Source organism: Molossus molossus, unplaced genomic scaffold (assembly GCF_014108415.1).
Source record: "Molossus molossus isolate mMolMol1 unplaced genomic scaffold, mMolMol1.p scaffold_m16_p_7, whole genome shotgun sequence".
NCBI classification, from domain to species: Eukaryota; Metazoa; Chordata; class Mammalia; order Chiroptera; family Molossidae; genus Molossus; species Molossus molossus.
Window position 1 is genome coordinate 65,601,073 of NW_023425401.1, and position 20,822 is coordinate 65,621,894.

At 37.3% G+C, this 20,822-nt stretch overlaps 1 protein-coding gene across 2 annotated transcripts in view; it reads left to right on the forward strand.

Moving 5' to 3' along the window:
- The window catches only part of SUGCT (succinyl-CoA:glutarate-CoA transferase), a 1,135,530-nt gene that overhangs the window by 120,941 nt on the left and 993,767 nt on the right, over positions 1–20,822 (forward strand). For both annotated transcript variants that reach the window (XM_036246586.1, XM_036246587.1), the window contains exon 8: positions 13,336–13,479. In XM_036246586.1, coding sequence (XP_036102479.1) covers positions 13,336–13,479 — 144 coding nt within the window. The remainder of the gene's footprint in view (positions 1–13,335; positions 13,480–20,822) is intronic.

Consider the following 20,822-nt stretch of genomic DNA (forward strand, 5'->3'; position numbering starts at 1 on the left):
TTCCTCTACTCTGCTTTTTAAACCTTCCAATGTGTTCTTCATTTCTGATATGTCATTTTTTATCTCTTCTTGTTGGTTTTTAATTTCCAGTTGGCTTATTTTCAGTGTCTCTATGTCCTTACTCATGCTGTTCAGCTTCCTCAAGATCATGGCTCTGAATTCTAGCTCTGTTAACATGCCTAATTGCTCCACATTGATCTCATCTTCGGTGGAGGTCTCTTGCTCTTTCATTTGGCTTCTGTTTCTGTGTTTCACCATTTTGGCTATCACTGTGGGCTTTGGAGCCTGTCAAGTTTCCCCTGTGGGTGTTGGTGTTCTGCTGTTTGTGGCTCCCTCTCCTGTGTTTAGATGAGTGAGGGAGGACCCACGTTGAACACCACTGTCAAGTCTTACTTTCCTGGTTAAAGTTGCCAGCCCAGGAAAGGTACTGTTATCCTCTAGCTTTTTGCCTGGAGGCTAGCAGTCTACGTTACTTGATGAGTTTTGGGTTGTCAGTTGATTGAAAAGCTCCCTCAGGTGCTTACCACAAGGGGATTTCCTGAGGTTGGGGAAAATGCTGGTCGTTAGTGAGCCTCAATTAGCACTTCAATGGCCCACAGGGTGGGGTTGGATCTCCGAGGGAGGGGCTGCTGCCTCTCTCAGAGCCCTGGGAAGGAGCAATGTGGCCACCGTCCTGAGTGGCTGCACTCAGCCAAAGCTCTGAGCGCCCTCCAAATCTCGAGTGTCCCGACACAGTTCTAGTCCAGTCTGCCCTCCCTCTGCCGGAGCCCAAGGTGAGTGGCTGTGGCTGTTTTAGCCTCTGTCCTGGCTCTGCGCTGTGGAGCCGCTTGGGAGTTTAACCCGAGGGCGCTGCTCCTAGGTAAGGCCGCTGCCGAGCTGCTGACTGTGGGCTCCCAGCCCCCGTCTCGTGCCTTCGCAAGCCTACCGGGATGGAGTCAGTGTCCCTCGTTTTTGGTCCTCCAAGCTGCTTTTCTGTTGCTTTTTCCCATCGATTTGTCTGTGTTATAGTTGTAATTCCAGTTTGGTTCTGGGAGACGGTCTGTGTAGCTTCCGTTCACTCTGCCGCCATTTTTTCGAGAGTCTATCCACTCATATATTGATGGACACTTGGGCTGTTTTCAGATTTTGGCATTTGTAAATAGTGCTGCTCTGAACATAGGCGTACATATATTCTTTCTGACTGGTGTTTTAGGCTTTTTAGGGTATATTCCTAGAAGTGGGATCACTGCGTTAAGTGGCAATTTAATTTTAAATTTTTTGAGGAAACACCATAGTGTTTTTCACAGTGGCAGCATCAGTCAGCATTCCCACCAGCAGTGTACTAGAGTCTTTTTATTCTCCACACCCTCACCAGCACTTATTCTTTACTGATTTGTTGATGGCAGCCATTCTGGCTGGTGTGAGGTGATACCTCATCATTTTTTAAATTCACATCTTCCTGACGACTAGTGATGTTGAGCATTTCTTCATATGTCTCTTGGCCATTTATATGTCCTTTTTGGAGAGGTGTCTATTTAGGTCCTCTGTCCATTTTTGTTGAGTTGTATGAGCACTCTATATATTTTGGAAATTAACCACTTATTTGATGTATCATTGGCAATTATACTCTTTGATACAGTGGGTTCCCTTTACATTTTGTTGGTTGCTTTTTTTTTTTTTTTTTGCTATACAGATGCCTTTTAATTTGGTGTATTCCGATATGTTCATTTTTTCCTTCGTTTCCATTGCCTTAGGTAATGTATCAGTGAAAATTCTGCTGTGTATGCCATCTGAAATTTTGCTGCCTACATTTTCTTTTGTGATTTTTATGGATTCATTTATCACATTTAAATATTTATCCATTTAGAATTTATTCTTGTGTATGGTGTCAGTTGATGGTCTAGTTTCATGTTTTTGCATGTAGCTGTACAATTTTCTCAACACCATTTATTAAAGAAACTGCCTTTACTCTTGCCACCTTTGTTGAATATTAATTTAGCATAATGTTTTGGGTTAATTTCTGGGTTCTCTGTTTTATTCCACTGATCTATATGCCTGTTCTTGTGCCAATACCAGTCTGTTTTGAGTAGCTTTGTAGTATAACCTGATATCTGGTATTGTGATCCCACCTACTTTGTCCTTTTTCAAGATTGCTGTGGCTGTTTGGGGTCTTTTTTGGTTCCATATGAACTTTTGAAGTATGTGTTCTAGTTCTGTGAAATATGTCACTGGTATTTTGATAGGGATTGCATTGAATCTATATTGATTTGTGTAGTATGGATATTTTGGTGATGTTAATTCTTCAATTCATGAACAAGGTATGTGCTTTTACTTATTTTATATTTTCCTCTCTTTTTTTTCCATGTCCTTTAGTTTTCTGTAAATAGTTCCTTTATTTCTTTGGTTAAGTTTATTTCTAGGTATCTTAATTTTTTTGCCACTATGATAAATGGGATTTTTTTTTAGTTTCTCTTTCTGTGAGTTCATCATTGGTGAATAAGAATGCCGTCAATTTCTTGATGTTAATTTTGTATCCTGCTACTTTGCCAAATTCATTTATTAAGTCTAGTAGATTTTTGATGGGGTCTTTAGGGTTTTCTATGTATAAGATCATGTCATCTGCAAATAATGAGTTTCACTTCCTCCTTTCCAGTTTGGATCACTTTTATTTTTTCTTAATGTCTGATTGCTGTGGCTCAGACTTCCAATACTATGTTAAATAAGAGTGGTGGAAGTGGGCATCCCTGACTTGTTTCTGTTCTTAAGGGAAATGCCTTTAGTTTTTGCCCATTGAGTGTGATGTTTGCTTTAGGTCTTTTATACATGGCCTTTGTTATGTCAAGGTATGATTTCTTTATTCCCACATTGATGAATGTTTTTATCAGAAATGGGTGCTTGATTTTGTCGAATGCTAATTTAGCATCTGTTGATATGATCATATGGTTTTTATTTATTTATTTTTTATGTGGTATATCATATTCATTGTTTTATAAATATTGAACCAACCTTGCATCCTTAAGATGAATTTCACTTGGTCATGGTGAATAATTATTTTAATGTATTTGTGTATCTGATTTGCTAGTATTTTGTTCAGGATTTTGGCATCTATGTCCATCAGGGATATTGGCCTATAGTTTTCTTTTTTTGTAGTGCCTTTTTCTGGTTTTAGAATTAGAATTATGCTGGCCTCATAAATTGAGTTTGGAAGTCTTCCTTCTTGAACTTTTTGAAATAGTTAGAGGAGAATGGGTGTTAGTTCTTCTTTGAATGTTCTGTAAAATCCCCCCCGTGAAGTCCTCTGGGCCTTGGTTTTTATTTGCTGGAAGAGTCTTGATAACATGTTTAATTTTCCTAGCTGTTTTTGATCTTTTCTAGTTTTCTATTTTTTCCAGGTTCAGTTTGGGAGACTATGTGTTTCTATAAATTTGTCCATTTTGCTTAGATTGTCTAATTTGTTGCCATATAATGGTTCATAGTATTTGTTAACGATTCTTTGTGTTTCTGTAGTGTCAGTCGTTACTTCTCCTCTTTCATTTGTCATTTTCTCTATTTGGGTTCTCTTTGTTTCTTGGTGAGTCTAGCTAAGGGTGCATCAATGTTTTTTATCTTTTTGAAAAAACCAGCTCTTTATGTCATTGATTCTTTGAATTGTTTTTTTGGTTTCTATGTATTTTATTTTTGCTCTTTAGTATTTTTTTTCTTCCACTTGCTCTGGGTTTTTATTTTTGTTTGTTTGTTTGTTTTGTTTGCTTTCTAGTTCTTTAAGTTTTGAGGTTAGATATTCAATTAGAAATTTTTATTTTTTCTTGAGGTAGGCCTGTAATGCTATGAATTCCCTTTCAGAATTGCTTTCACTGCATCCCATCGATTTTGAGTTGTGTGGTCATTTTTATTGGATTCCCGGAAGTTTTTAGTTTCTTCCTTAATCTCCTTGGTAACCCATTCATTGTGTAATCACATGGTATTTAGCCTCCATGTGTTCAAATGTCTTTGCATGTTCTTGTTGCAATTGATTTCTAGTTTCATGCCATTGTGATCTGAGAATATGATTGATATGATTTCAATCTTCTTGAACTTGTAGAGATTTAGTTTGTTTCCTAACATGTGGTCTATCTTTGAGAATGTCCCATGTGCACTTGAGAAGAATGTGAATTCTGTAGTTTTTGGGTGTAATTCTCTGTAGATATTTATTAAACTCATTTGGTCTAGTGCTTTATTTAGAGACTGTCTTTTTTTGTAAATGTTTTGTTTTTTTTTAATCCTCACCCGAGGACAGTTTTGCATTTATCTTCAGATAGAGTGAGAGGGAGGGAGAGAGAGAGAGAAACATCGACGTGAAAGGGACACATCGAGTGGCTGCCACCCGCACGACCAACCAGGGCCGGGCACAAACTGCAACCGAGGTACATGCCCTTAGCGGGAACCGAACCTGGGTCTCTCTGGACCGCAGGCCAACGCTCTAACCGTTGAGCCAAACCAGCCAGGGCTGTAAATGTTTTTTTTGTCTACAGGATCTATCCAGTGATGTTAGCAGGTGTTGAAATCCCCTGCTATAATTGTATTGCTGTTGATTTATTTTTTTGAAGTTCTTCAGAAGATTTTTCATATATTTCGGTGCTCCTATATTGGCTGCATATATGTTTATCAAGGTTAAATCTTTCTGTTGGATAGATCCTTTCAATATTATGTAGTGGCCTTCTTTGTGTCTAATTATGGCCTTCATTTTGAAATCTATTTTATCATATATGAGTATTGCCACCCCAGCGTTTTTTTTTCTTTCTGTTTGCTTGGAAGATTTATTTTCCATCCCTTCATTTTCAACCTTTGTGAGTCTTTTGTTGTGAGATGGGTCTCTTGTAAATAACATATATATGAGTCATACTTTCTTTACTAATGAGCTACTCTGTGTCTTTTTATCAGTGCATTTAATCCATTTATATTTAGGGTGATTATTGATATGTACTTATTTATTGTAATTTTTGTTTAGTGTGGTTATATTTTTCTTCCTATTTTTTTTATTTTTAGTAATTACAGCAGTTTTTTATTTTTATTTTTTAACATTTTTTTCAGTGCTTCTTTGGTGCAATATATTCCCGTAGCCTTTTTTTTTTTGTCTAGGAAGCTCTATATTTGACCTTCTATTTTGAATGATAGTCTTGATGTATAAAGTAGTCGTGGATTTAGATCCTTGTTTTTCATGACCTTGATTCCTTCAAGCCATTTTCTTCTGGCCTGTAGTGTTTCTATTGAGAAGTCAGCTCATAGCCTTATGGGGGTTTCTTTGTAGGTAACCTGTTGCTTATCTCTTGCTGCCTTTAGGGTTCTCTCTTTGTCTTTAATTTTTGGCATTTTAATTACTGTGTGTCTTGGTTGGGCCTGTTTGGGTTCTTCTTACTTGGGACTCTCTGTGCTTCTTGAACTTGAATACCTTCTTCCTTCACTAAGTTAGGGAATTTTTCTATCACTATTTCTTCAAATATATCCTCTAACCCTTGCTCATTTTCTTCTTTGGGGACTTCTATGATGCGAATGTTGTTATTTTTTTAGTTGTCTCACAGTTTTCTTAAGGTGTCTTTTTGTTTTTTAATTGTTTTTTTCTTTTGCTTTTCTGATTGGTTAATTTTTTTTTTACCCTGTTGTATAATTCACTGATTCTGTTTTCAGCTTCTTCTACTCTGCTGGTTATTCCTTCCATTGTTTTCTTTATTTCTGCTATGTCATTCTTCATTTCCACTTCGTTGGTTTTCAGTGTTTCTATATCTTTACTTTTGGTGTTGAGGTCCTTTCTCATGCTGTTGAGCTTCCTCACAATCATGGCTCTGAACTTTACCTCTCATAACTTGCTTAACTGCATTTAATTTATCTCATCTTCAGTAGAGTTTTCTTGTTCTTTCATTTGGGATTTGTGTTTTTGTTTCACCATTTTGGCTATCTCAGTGTGTTTTGGAGCCTGGCAAGTTTTCCCTGTGGGTATTGGTGTTCTGCTGTCTGTGGCTTTCTCTACTGGGTTTAAATGAGCTTGGAAGGACCCACGTTAAACACCACTGTGAAGTCTTCCTTTCCTGGGTAAATTTGCAAGCCCAGGAAAGATCTGTTATCCTTTTATTTTGTGCCTGGAGGCTATTAGTCTCAGTTACTTGATAAGCCTTGGGTTGTAGCCCTCAGTTGAATGAAAAACTCCCTCAGGTGTTCAGCATAAGAGGATTTCTAGTAGGTGGGGCAGATGCTGGTTGTTAATTTCCCTACATTTGCATTTCTCCTGCTCAAGGGGTAGGATTAAATCTTTGAGGGAGGGGCTTCTGCTTTTCCCCAGAGCTCTGGGAAGTGGCTCCCCAAGCAAGATGGGCACTGTTCTCTGTGGCTGTGACTCAGCAAATCCCTGAGCACCCTCCAAATTCTCAGTGTCCCCACACAGTTCCATTCCAGTCCACCCTCCCTGTGACAGAGCCCAAGGTGAGTAGCTGCAGGTAATTTAGTGCTCTGTCCTGGCCCTCTGGGCTGCGGAGCCGGTTTGGGGTTTTAACCCCGAAGGGAGCTGCGCCCAGCTAAAACAGTTGTTGTCTGTGGGCTTCCAGCCCACCCACTCATGTCTCTACAGACCTACCAGGCTCAATTCAGTGTCTTTTTTTTTCTTCCTGTTTCTGGTTATATGGGTCCTATTTAACTGCTTTTCTATTGCTTTTTTTTTTTTTAATGATGATTTGTCTTTATTTTAGATGTAATTCCAATTTGGTCCTGGGAGATGGTCTGTATAGCTTCCATTCACTCTGCCACCATTTTGGAATCTCCAGTTCTCTTGTTTTTAAATTTTTTTTTTTTTTTTTTTTTTTTTGGGGGGGGGGGTGTTCTTTGATTGAGTGACCTTTTTTTACACTGTCTGCTAATTCACTGATCTGATCCTTAGCTTCCTCTAATATGCTGGTTATTTCTTTCAATGTGTTCTTTATTTCTGCTATGTGATTCTTTATTTATGCCTGGTGGATTTTCAATTCTAATTTGTTGAAATTTTATTGTTTTTATATCTTTACTCATGCTGTTGAGCTCTGTACTCATGTTGTTGAGTTTCCTCATAATCATTACTTAGGACTCTACGCATAATAACTTGCTTAACTGCATTTTAGCACTTCTGTAGAATTATCTTGTTCTTTCATTTTGGATTTGTTTCTTTGTTTCACCATTTTGGTTCTCTCAGCAGGGTTTGTAGCCTGCCAAATTTATTTCTGAGTGTCGATGTTTGGCTGATTGTGGCTCTCTCTGCTGGGTGTGAGTGAGTATGGAAGGGACCATGGTAAACACCAATGTCTAGTCTTACTTTCCTGGGTTGAGTTGCAGGTCAAGGAAAGAATCAGTTATCTCAAAGCTATTGCCTGCAGGCTGACTATTAACCTCAGTTACTTAATGAGCCTCAGGTTATAGTTCTCAGCTGAATGAAAGTCCCAGAGGTGGGCAGGGTATGAGGATTTACAGCAGTGGGGCAGTTGCTTTCCCATGGGCTAAAGTTGCTTTGAGCAAAAAATAGTTTCTGCAGTGTGGGTTAATGGTTCATTGCAGGGACTCAGGTTCTAGCCTTTACAGTTCAGTCCCCAGAGCATTACACCCAACAGTGAGAACTATTTCCAGTGCTCAAGCCTTCAGAGAATAATCTCTGCCTACTGTCTAGCAGGTAGTCTCTGGCTGTTAATGAGCCTCAGGTTGCACTTCTCCAGGCCGGGTGGTGTTAAATTCCCAAGGGAGGGGCAGTTGCTTCTCCCCTGGGCTAAAGCTGCTTTAATGTGAAGGGGCTTCTTGGGGAAGATGGCTACTGCAACATGGAGGAATGGACTCAGCACAGAGTTCCAGATGGCCTTCTTCCCAACTCTCTCCCCAGTTCCACAAACCTCCAACTCTCTTCACACAGCTCCAGTTAAGTCCACCCTCCTTCTACTGTAGCCCAAGGTGAGTGGTTGTAGCTGTAGTTTAGTGCACTGGAAAGTGCTGGTGTTCCCAGTGCCTCTCTGTACCAGGCAGAATCTCATCTCTGGTGATTTTCTCAGCCAGGTGTTACGTGGGCACCTTTCCCTGTTCTGCTGCTCTGTGCTGGGGAGCCAACTTAGGGTTTCAACTGCCAACTACTCAGAGGGAGCTTCTCACAGTTAACATAGTTCTCAACTGCTGCCTGTAAGAACAAAGCCCCCCTCTTGGGCCTCCTACCAGTCTTGATTTGGGGTCCTCTTTTCATCCTTGGTTGTAAGGGTTATCTCTAGCTGCTCTTCAGTTGTTTTTTCTAGATGATTTGTCTTTATTTTAGTTGTAATTTCAGTTCGGTCCTGGGAGATGCTCTATGTAGCTTCCATTCATTCTGCCACCATTTCCCTCTGTTTCCAGGAAGTTTTTGATTTCTTTCTTGATCTCATTGGCAACCCATTCATTGTTTATTAACATGCTGTTTAGCTTCCATCTATTTGAATGTTTTTGAGTGGGTTTTTTTTTTGTTGTTGTTGTTGTAATTTTTAGTTTGATGCTATTGTGATCTGAGAATATGCTTAACATGATTTAAATCTACTTGAACTTAATTTGTTTCCTAACATGTGGTCTATCTTTGAGAATGTCCCATGTGCACTTGAGAAGAATATATATTCTGAAGCTTTGGAATAAAATATTCTATGCATATCAATTAAATTTATCTTATCTAGTGTGTCATTTAGGGCAGTGGTTCTCAACTTTCCTAATGCCGTGACCCTCATGTTATGGTGACCCCCAACCATAAAATTATTTTTGTTGCTACTTTATAATTTTGCTACTGTAATTTTCACAGGTAACCCCTGCGGAAGGGCCATTTGACCCCCACAGGTTGAGAACCGCTGATGTAGGGTCTCTGTTTCCTTATTAATTTTTTTTTCTAGAAGATATGTACAGTGATGTCAGTGTGATGTTAAAGTCTACTTTAGTATAGTATTTAGGATAGTATTGCTATCCTTCTCTCCCTTAAAGTCCTCCAGAAGTTTTTAATATATTTTGGTGCTCCTCTATTGGGTGCATATATGTTTACCAGGTTATGTCCTCTTGTTGGATTGATCCCTTTAATATTATGTTCTGACCTTCTTTGTCTCTTGTTATAGCCTTTATTTTGAAGTCTATTTTTACCATGTATGAGTTGCTGCACCAGCGTTTTTATTTATTTATTTTTATTTGCATGGCAATTTGTTTTCCATCCCTTTACTTTTATCCTTGTGAGTCTTGTTCTGAGGTAATTCTCTTGTAGACAGCATGTATATGGGTCATGTTTTCTTATCCATTAATCTATCTTTTATTTTTTGATTGGAGCATTTAAGCAATTTATATTTAAGGTTGATACTTATTTGTTGCCATTTTTATTCTTTATGCCTGTGTTTCTCTCTCTCTATTTCTTGTTTACGACAGTCCCTTTAGAATTTCTTGTAAAGCCAATTGGGTGGTAATAAATTCCGTTAGCCCATTTTTTTTTGTCTGTGAAGCTTTTTATTTCACCTTCAATTTTAAACAATAGCCTTACTGTATAGAGCAATGATGGATTCAGTCTTTTGCTTTTCATTACTTTGCATACTTCATGCCACCTCCTTCTGGCCTTCAGTATGTCTTTTGAGAAATCAGCTTTCAGTCCAACAGCAGCTCCCTTGTAGGTAACTTTCTGTCTCTTCTCTTGCTGCGTTTAAGATTCTTTCTTTGTTTGTAACAGTTGCAATTTCAGTTATGAAGTGTCTAGGTGTGAGTCTTTTTGGCTTCATCTTTTTTTTTTTTTTTTTTTTAATCCTCACCCGAGGATATTTTTCCATTTTTGTACAGATAGAGTGGGAGGGAGAGAGAGGAAGGGAGAGAGAGACAGAAACATCGACGTGAAGGGACACATCGAGTGGCTGCCACCCGCACGACCAACCAGGGCCGGGGACAAACTGCAACCGAAGTACATGCCCTTAGCGGGAACTGAACCCGGGTCTCTCTGGACCGCAGGCCGACCCTCTAACCACTGAGCCAAACCGGCCAGGGCTTGGCTTCATCTTGATTGGGACTCTGTGTTTCTTGTACTTGTGTGATGTTTTTCATCATCAGGTTAGGTAATTTTTGTGTTATTTCTTCAAACAGTTTTCTCTATTTCTTTCTCTGATTTTCCTCCTTCTGTTACCCCTATGATGCGAATGTTGTTATGTTTTGTATTGTCCCAAAGCTCCCAAAACTCTCCTCCTGAAATTTTTGTTTGTTTGTTTGGTGCTCTAATTGGGTGTTTTTTTTTTTCCACCTTCTAACTCACTGATTTGGTATTCAGCTTCTTCTAATCTACTTGTAAATCCTTCCAGGGTATTTTTATATCAGCTATGTCATTCTTCATTTCCACTTGATTTTTATTTATAGCTCCCCACTTGCAGTATTTCCAATTAGCCATTTTCAGGTGGTTTTTCAAATTAAATATTCTGCAGTTTATCTTCATGTTTGGTCATGTGCTAGGATCTAGCAGATAGAACTTCCTTGGGCTTCAGCCGTCTTGCCTTGTCCACAACTGTGTCTTAAACCTCTTTATTCTGCTACATCTAGACCAAACTGAATGGTTCTTTTTTCTTTTCTAAATCCTCCTGCCAGCATATTTCCCCATTGATTTTAGAGAGAGTGGAAGGGAGGGAGGGAGAGCAAGAGAGAAAGAAACATCAGTGTGAGAGAGATACATCAATTGGTTGCCTTTTGCATGACCCAGACTAGGGCCAGGGATTGAGCCTGCAACCCAGGTATGTGCCCTTGAAAGGGAATCAAAATGTTACCCTTTGGTCTGCAGTCTGACACTCTAACCACTGAGCCAAACTACTGAGGGCAATGGCCTTTTCCCCCAAAGCTACAGAGTTCAGTTGCTTCCTGACTCTCTGCCAAGTGGATCTCCAGAAAAAGAACACCCCAGATGTCCCTCCTGGGTGCATCCTGCAGACCCCTTTGCAAGACCTTAGCAAAGCAGAGTGGTGTCACCAGACCTTAGAGGACTAGGCAGAGCACGTTTCAGGCTGGTGCTTTAATAATAGGAGTGCTGAACCCTGTGAATGCTGCATCTGGATGTGCAGTAGACTTTCTTCTTTTTCAGACAGATTTAATCCCCACTGATTTTCACCATCAGATGCTTTGTGGGCTCCTCCTCTTGTCTCTATTGCTCTTGGTTGGGGATCTCTGCATGGGGTTGAGACCCCATGCTTCTGGGGAGCAGAAGTTTTGCATCTGAGATATCCCTCTGGCTTTTCATCTGTTGCACGTGGATGTGGGAGCCAGGCCTTTCTTCATCTCCACCCTTATTTCCAGTCTCTATATGGCTTTTTCTGTAAATCCTTCATTATAATATTTAAGTTCAACTAGCCTTCAGTTTGTTTTTCAGGTTGATTGCTGTATAATTTAGTTTTAAAATTGATTTGGGGTCAGGAACAGATGAGTGTAGCTTCTACATATTCTGCATCCATCTTCGAATCTCCCCTCCAATTTCTTTTTAAAAATAGTGTTCAGTGTGTAAGCCTGTAATTCTTTGGTTAAATGTATTCCTTAGTATTTTATTATTTTTTATGCCATTATAAGTGGAATTTTCTGAGTTTAATTTATTAATTTGTTTATTGTTAGAAATACAATTGATTTTTCTATATTGCCTTAAATCTTCCAAACTTGCTGAACTCATTTTTTAGTTCTAGGATTTTTTTGCTAGTGAATTACTTAGGAGTTTTCATATACAACATATGTCATCTGGAAATAGAGATGATTTTACTTATTCTCTTCTTGTTTAGTTTGTTTTCTTTTTTTTTTTTTTTAAGTGCACTGGCTAAAACCTCCAGTATGATATTAAATTATTAAAGTGATAAAAGCAGATATTCTTGTCTTATTTTTTATATTTGGGCAATGCATTCAGTCTTTTCACCTTTGACTAGGATGTTAGCTCTGTTTTTATCACATATGGCCTTTATGAAATCGAAATAGTTCACTGTTTCTAAAGTGTTGAGTATTTTATCATGAAGGATGTTGAGTTTCATTAAATCATTTTTCTGCATCTTTTGAGATGGTTATTTTGCAGTTGTTCTTTATTTTAATGATATGGAGTGTTACAGTGATTGATTTTTAAGTGTCAAAGCAACTTTACATTCCTGAGAAAAATCCCAATTGATTATGATGTATAATCCTTTTTATATGTTGCTGTTTATGCATTTTATTAGTATTTTGTTGAGGTGTGTGTGTGTGTGTGTGTGTGTGTGTGTGTGTGTTCCCATTCTTAAGAAATATTGGTCTATAGTTTTATTTTCTTTTGATATCTTTGTGTGGTTTGACCTTAGTATATGACTGGCTTCATAGAGCAGTTGAGAAGTATTCTCTCCTGTTCCAGTTTTTGGAAGCATTGTTAAAGAATAAATATTAATTATTCAAATGCTTGGTAGAATTTGCCAGTGAAGCTATAAAAGGCTTAAAGCTTAATTATTCTGTGGGAAACTTTGTGATTATTAATTTAACTTCTCTAATTGTCATATGTTTATTCAGTTATATTTATTATTTAGTCAGTTTCTGTTGTTTTGTCTTTTGTCTATTTCATTTAGGTTATCTAATTTCTTGGCATACAATTGTTCATGGTATTCCCATATAATCCTTTTTATTTATGTTAGGCAATTTGTGATATTCTTTCTTTCACTTTTGATATTATTAATTTGATTTTTTTTTTTTTTTTGCTGAGCAGTCCATGCAAAGGGGGTCTCAGGGAGTCATTAGAGTAGAGTTAGTGGAATTCATCAGGCTTATGCAGATTCACATTCGTTTGTGTTGGGGAATGACTCAATACAGGGACCATGGCAGTCATCCCTGTAGCCTTTGTACTGAAGCTACACAATTGTAAATCTCATTCCCTATACCCATAAATCTATAGATTCTAGATTTGTTAACCATAGTAATTCTAAATCAGGAATATCCTGATAAAAGCTTCCTACGGATACCTTCTTTTATTTCTGGGAGAGCCTCCTACCCAACATGGAAAAAACAAATACTACTTTAACTTTTTTCTTCCCGATAGATCGACTCATTGAAATTCAAAATAAATTATTTACTTTTTAAGTATAAACAAGGTAAATATATTAAAAAGAAATTTAGACATGTTTAAAAATATTTTGTTTGGTTTGGTGTAGTTTGGGGGTGTGGCAAGAAATTCAGCAAATATACAGTAAATTTAAACATTCTCATCAACAACAGATATCTATAGTAGTAGTTTATTGTATTTCTTTAGTGTGTGTTTTCACATGTGATATACAGTTCTTTTTTCTATTTAACCTTAGAATATTTGAGAACTTATATGATGGTTTTAATTCTCAATTTTCTCTATTTCTCTCAACTCAACTCTTAAATCAGGATGGAGATCCAGTTCGTCCTGGAGTGGCTATGACTGATCTTGCCACTGGCCTGTATGCATATGGAGCCATTATGGCTGGATTGATACAAAGATATAAGACTGGAAAAGGACTTTTCATTGATTGTAACCTACTGTCATCTCAGGTACCAATCCAAATAACATTTTAGATAGTGGATAAAAATATGTATCGGGGTTATACTCTTTCATGTTACATTCAATGGTCACGTCTGACAAAATAAAATCAGAAAAAAAACTAAAAGTTGTTTTGTTTTGGTGTATTTAATTATTGAACAATGAAATAATTGAACAATGAAAAATTTTTTGTATCTATATACATTGCTGTTGAACTGGATTTTAAATATAGTTTTTATTAGAATAGATCTATTACAAGAGTGTAGGTGTGCTCTGTAAGTTCTTTTGACCAAAGTTTCTTCACCTATTTTGTGCTATGGACCTTTTGGGTAGTCTGGTAAAGTCTGTGAACCTTTTCTCAGAATTATGTTTTTAAATGAATAAAATGATATATTTAGGATTACAAAGGAAGCCAATTATATTGAAATGTAGTTATTTCAATGAAAAAATATTTTGTGTTATACCATATACAGTTTATACAATATACATTAAACCACAAGATCTCTATCAGTGAATACACTAATTGTTATTTTGACGGGTTGCACATAAACATTATTTAAGGTAGATGAAATAACTATAATATGATATGAAAATATGTATAATATTTATTGGCAATCGAGTCATAGGTACTACTGTGTACCTGTGTTGTGTTTGTTGGTTTGTTGCCTACATTTGTAATTGAAGAAAATGCTAAACTTTATTTAGAGCTTGATGAAAATAAATATATGTGTATATGAAATAAAGCTATATAAATATAAGTGTATATATATATATATATATTTTTTTTTTCTATTCAAGTTAGTTTTCAGAATTATTTCCATGGACTCCAGATTAAGAACCCCTGGTTTATATACTTATCAGTTTTGTTATGCTAAATATTAAGCTGTGGTTCTGTGATTCTCTGGTTCTCTGGGGGTGGTGTTAGATGTAGGTGGAGTCACTTGTGGAGTTATTTCAAAGTGAGGGTACAGTAAGTACATATATTCCAGCCATTTTGGGTGTGTGTCTATATTTGTTGTTCATGTTGCTCCTTGAGACTAAGTTTTGCGAGTGCAAGAATAATGTTTGTTCTTGCTTACAGTGGTATCCTCAACTAGTATTTGTCAAATAGCAGACTCACAGTCTTTTGAGATCAATTAGAGAACCACTGTCACCAATGGATATGTCTCATGGTCATTAGGTTTGCAAGGGAAGATTAGAAAAAGGTAGAAAACCACTGACTTAGGGTAGTTGAGAAACAACTAATGATGATATGATTTGCTTTTGGCAAATATAGTAGCAGTGATTTAGCCTGTTATGCTATAGCTAACATAGTCAGAGGTAGCTAAGATTATTCCTGTATTTAAGACTCAGTAACATCTTTTTAAAAATTGGTGTCTAATTTACATATAACATTATATTAGTTTCAGATCTACCACATACTGATTTGATATTTATATATATTGTGAAATGATCACCACACTATATAGTTAATGTGTCAGGAAATAGTTACAATTTTTTTTCTTGTGATTAGAACTTTTAAGATCTACTCTCAGAAACTTTCAAATGTATAATTCATTAATATTAACTACAGTCATCAAGATGTATATTACATCCCCTGACTTATTTATAACTGGAAGTTTGTATCCATTTTGCTCAACCTTACCCCCTGCCTCTGTGAACCACCCATGTATTCTCTGTATCTACGAGCTTGGTGTGTGTGTGTGTGTATATATATATATATATATATATATATATATTTGAAAAAAATTGTTTTTAGATTACACATGTAAGTGAAACTGGCCCAGATGACCTGAGGTTATTTTGCAGGCTTCCATGAAGCCAAACACATGGCACAGGTGCTGATGTAGGGAAAGTGATTTATTTAGGTGCTGACAACCTGAGAATGCTCATGGCTTAACAACCATCTTAACATCTCAGGGTAGGTAAAGGGCTTTTATAGGGGGAATTGTGGAAAGAACGGAACTAAGGAGTTCTGGTAACATGCTGTTTCACATTCTAGCTCTTAGGTGGTTTCGATGTTCTCTTTTGTGTGTGTCAGTGTCTGGCATTTTTTCTCTCTGCTGGTTTTATTTCTGGGGAAGGATGTTGCAGGCCTGGCCAGCCATTGGCATCTGCTATAGTCCTGTGGTTGAGGCTGGCGAAAATGGGAACTGGAACTGCTGCTGCCTATAACATGCTTAAATATGAAACTATTACTATTTTAGACTATAAGTTTTGTTAGTATATTTAATTCTTGGTTAGTTCATTTAAATGTGAATTTTTTATACCCTATACTCTGTTATATAAGTGAGATCATATGCTATTTGTCTTTCTCTGTCTGACTTATTTTACTTAGCATAATGCCCTCAAGCATCATCCATATTGCTGCAAATGGCAGACTTTCCTTTTTTTTTTGCCTAAAAATATTCCATTGTATACAGGTAATTGTTGAACAACATGGGTCCAAACTGCATGGGTTTGTTTGTTTGTTTGTTTATTTATTTATTTATTTCAATTAGTATGCAGTCTGCTGGCAATATCCCTGGGTTTCACATCTTCAGATTCAACCCATTGGGGATTAAAAACAGTTTATTTTTACTTTAAATAATATTTTATTTTTAAATTACAGTTGACATACAATATATTAGTTTCAGGTATACAAACCAGTGATTAGACATTTATATAACTTACGAAGTGTTTACCCTGATGAATCTAGTACCCATCTGATACCATACATAGTTATTACAATATTAGTGACTATATTTCCTATGCCTATGTTGTACTTTATATCCCCTGACTTTTCTGTAACTACTGATTTGTATTTTTAATCCCTTCAAACTTTTCTACCCATCACCCCAACCCTTCTGCCATCTGGCAACTGTCAAAGTGTTTTCGGTTTCTATGAGTCTGTTTCTGTTCTGCTAGTTTGTTATTTTGTATTTTATATTCTACATGTAATTAAAATCATATGGCATTTGTCTTCTTCTTTTGGACTTATTTTATTCAGCACAGTACCCGCTAGTTCCATCCATGTTGTTACAGATGGCAATATTTCATTCTTTTTTAATGGCCAAATCATATTGCAATGTATATATGCTCCACTTCTTTAACCATTCATTTAGTGATGGACATTTAAATTGCTAACATGTCTTGGCTATTGTAAATAATGCTTCAATGAACATATAGATATATATGTTTCAATTTAGTGTTTTTTATTTCTTTGGATAAATACCCAGAATTGGAATTGCTGGGTCCTTTTTTGTCTCTTATTATGTAATCTTTGTTTGTTTTAAAATCTATGTTGTCTGGTAGAAGTATTGCTACCCCAGATTTGTTAGTTTGTTTCAGTTTTCATGAAATATTATTTCTATTCTTTTACTTTCCATCTGTGTGTCTTTTGATCTGAAGTGAGTCTCTTGTAGATGGCATATGTAAGGGTCTTGTTTGTTATCCGTTCAGCCTCCATATGTCTTTTGATTGGAGCATTTAATCAATTTGCATTTAAAGTATTTGTTGATAGATATGCATTTATTGCCATTTTATTTTATTTTATTTTTTTAATCCTCATCCGAGGACATTTTTCCATTTTTTTTACAGACAGAGTAAGAGGGAGAGAGAGGAAGAGAGAGAGAGGGAAACATCGATGTGAAAGGGACACATCGAGTGGTTGCCACCCACACGACCAACCAGGGCCGGGGACAAACTGCATCCGAGGTACATGCCCTTAGCGGGAACCGAACCCGGGTCTCTCCGGACTGCAGGCGGACGCTCTAACCGCTGAGCCAAACCGGCCAGGGCTATTGCCATTTTATTATTCATATTTCTAATCTTTTAAAAAATATTTCTTTTTAAAGAAGATTCTTTAACATTTTTTTTATTTTTTATAATACTGGTTTGGTGGTGATAAAGTCCTTTAGCATTTTCTTGTCTGGAAAGCTTTTATCTGTCCTTTGTTTCTAAATGATAGCTTTGCTGGATAGAGTAATAATATGGGTCATAAGTCCTTTCTTTTCATCACTTTGAATATTTCTTGCCAATTCCTTCTAGCCTGCAATGTTTCTGTTGAGAAATCAGCTGACAGCCTTATGGGAGCTCCTTTGTAGTTAACTAACTGCTTTTCGCTTGCCATTTGTAAGATTTTCCTTTTCTTGAATTTTTGGCATTTTTAGTATAATATTTGGTGTGGGCTTCTTTGGGTTCATCTTGTTTGGGGCTTTCTGTGCTTCCTGGACTTGCATATTTCCTTCACCAAGGTTTTTCACATGTATTTCAATTCCTTGCTCTCTTTCTTCTCTTTCTGGGACTCACATGATGCTAATATTGGTATGCTTGAAGTTGTCCCAGAGACTCTTTATACTATCCTCATTTTTTTGGATTTTTTTTTTTTACTGTTTATTTGGTTGTTTTCTGCTTACTTTTCTTCTAAATCTTTGATTTGATCCTCTGCTGAATCTATTCTACTTTTGATTCCGTGTAATGTAGTCTTCATTTATCATTTATTCTTTTTATTTATCATTTATAGTTTCATATTTTCTATTTCTATGTTAAATTTCTAAGTTTATCTATACTTTTGCTAAGTTCATTGAGCATCTTTATATCCAAAGTTTTGAACTCTACATCTGGTCAATTGTCTCCATTTTGTTCAGTTCTTTTTCTGGTGTTTTGTTCTGTTCTTTCATTTGGGACATGTTTCTTTGTCTCATTATTTTGGCTACCTCCCTTTTTTGTTTACTTTTGTTTTCTTCCTATGTAAAAAACATTAGGTAGAGCTGCTACATCTCCCAGTCTTGGTAGAGTGGCCTTATTTAGGGTCTAGTGGTACAGCTTTCCTGATCACCTGAGCGGGATACTCCAGAAATAGTTTTGGGTGGGCCTGAATATTGGGTCAGGTAGGGTCTCAGGGGTGGGCTGAACAGTATGAGCCAGGTTGATGGAGACTCAGATATGGCTCCTGCCTACCAGCTTTGTTGGAGGATGGCTTACTCAAGGATCAGTGGACTCTTTTAGCACTCCCGTCTGGGAGAAAGCTGACCCCATTTCTTGCCCTTATGTCAGACAGTGCAGTTCCTCCCCATATGTTCCTAGCTCCTTTGGAGCTGCTGCCTCAGTGCTGGGGCTCAGAGGAAGTGAGTCCATGTAAGTCTGTGAGCAGGCTCTTTAAGAGGAATGCCTTGGAATCCAGAACACTCTTTCTCACTTAGCCATAATCCCTGCTTGTTTTCCCAGTCAGAAGTTATGGTGACTTCTCTTCTTGGTCCTGGAACTTTGAGTTGGGTGTACTGGTGTTGGGCTGGAACCCTTGACTTCTGAGGCGGGGGGCTTTGCAGCCAAGATATCCCTCCTAATTGTTAATCACTATAGGTGGGTGTGCGACCAGTCTGTTCTGCATCTCTACCCTGTCTACCACAGTCTCTATGTGGCTTCTTTATATCCTTAGTGGTAGGACTTCTGTTCAGCTAGATTTTAGGTGGTTCTAAATGATGGCTATTCTGTAATTTAGTTGTAATTTTGATGTGAGTACCACATATTTCATTGCCTCCATCTTGATTGAAAACAGTATTTTCAGTCCTCCATTGGCAATTTATGGATGCAGAGGGCTGGCTGTATGCGTTGTTTTATACCATTTTATTGAAGGGGCTTGAGCATCCTTGTAGTTTGGTATCAGTTGGGGTCCTGGAAGTAATCCTCCATGATACCATGGGTCAATTGGGGATTTGAAAGTTATATGTGGATTTTTTATTGTGTTTGTAGGGGTAATGGGGGTATAGTAGGGAGAGTGGGATAGTCATGCTCCTAACCCTCTTGTTGGTCAAGGGATAGTCAACTGTGTATATCACATTTTCATTACCCATTCATTCATTGAATGACACTTGGGTTGTTTTTATATCTTGGCTATTGTCATTTACTATCTTTCAACAAGAAAAATCTATTATGCCTTATTTTAGAACTATGTGGTTTCACACCTGACTTATGTGATCCTTATAATAATCATTTGAGATATGTAGGTAGGGAAGGATATTTTATTCCCATTTACTTACAAGAAAATTGAGGCTAAGGGAGGTTGATTTTTTGACCAACAGAATTACAGCAAGAACTTCGGTTTCTGACATCCTGGCTGTTTCTCTTTTCCTCATTTTAGGAAGGCAATAGCTTTGGCCCTGAAGGACAGGTAAGCTTTAGTTTTTCTGTGGTGAAGCTCCAGGGGAGAAGGCAAATTGCTTGAGAGGCAGAGGAAGCAAAGGAACACTCAGTGACAAAGAAACACACAGTAAAACCTTTCATACCCCCAGTGTGACAAGAACCATCATAAGATAGTACAACAAAGTTTGCCCTTCTGAGTCATTATCTAATCATGTTTAGATCCAGTGAATGAAAAATGTCATGGAATTTAACATGATTCACCAGTGTTTATGTTGAAATATGAGAATTTTGGGAAAAATAGTATTTGGAGTCATGGATGACTGGATTTCTAAATTTCACCTTTACTCCACTGAGCACTGGCTGAATCCCAGGCTCTGTGCTAGCTAGGCTTGATGTGGGAGGTGATATCCATTTAAGGCATACTAGTAGAGAAAGCCAAGTCATATGGGAGAGTTGGAGGTGATATCTGTTTCTCTGTGGCTCTTTAACAGGGTTAGAGAAAGTGGTTGGGTGCAGATTGTTAAGGGCATTGAATGTCATGTATATGAATCTGAATTTTAACCTCCCAAGGCTTCTATTTCTCTATCTCTAAATTATATTAGGCAGTGGTTTTTTTAACCAAAGACTATGTCTACTTGGATACTTGCTATAACTACTGCATTCAGAATAGCCTCTGAACTATAAACTGTTCGAGAGTTTCATAGGGCATTGGTACAGATGATAATTTATGCTGAAGCCTGTCTGGAGTGTAAGGCAATGGGTAATAAGAACATTCTCATTCTGTGAACCCACTGCAACTCAAGCTCTGTTTTTCTTTGACTCTTTGCCTCTGCCCTATTTCTTATCTCTGGACTCCCTCTTTTCTTCTCATGTGTGCTTCTATAGCCTTGGGCATCTCTCTTCTCTATTTTTCTTGTTCCTACTTGTCTTTTTTTACTTTTTGTTTTTACTCCTATTCTCTGCTCTCTGCCTTTCTCATTTTTCCTCCTCCATCCTTCATTATGAGGAGCTAAAATTGTAGCAGTTCTTGTTCCAGATCTTACATCCTTATACTGTACCACTTTGGAAAGTTTCAGAAGCTATCACTACATTTCCATGGAAGAAAAAGCAAGTCCTGTTTCATAGAAGTCCAAGAAAACAAGACAAAATGGGCTAAATGACCATTCCTGAACCTATTAATGAGGCCTGAAAGAGTATGCTGATTGCCTTAAGCCATTCCTGGTATTAGCAT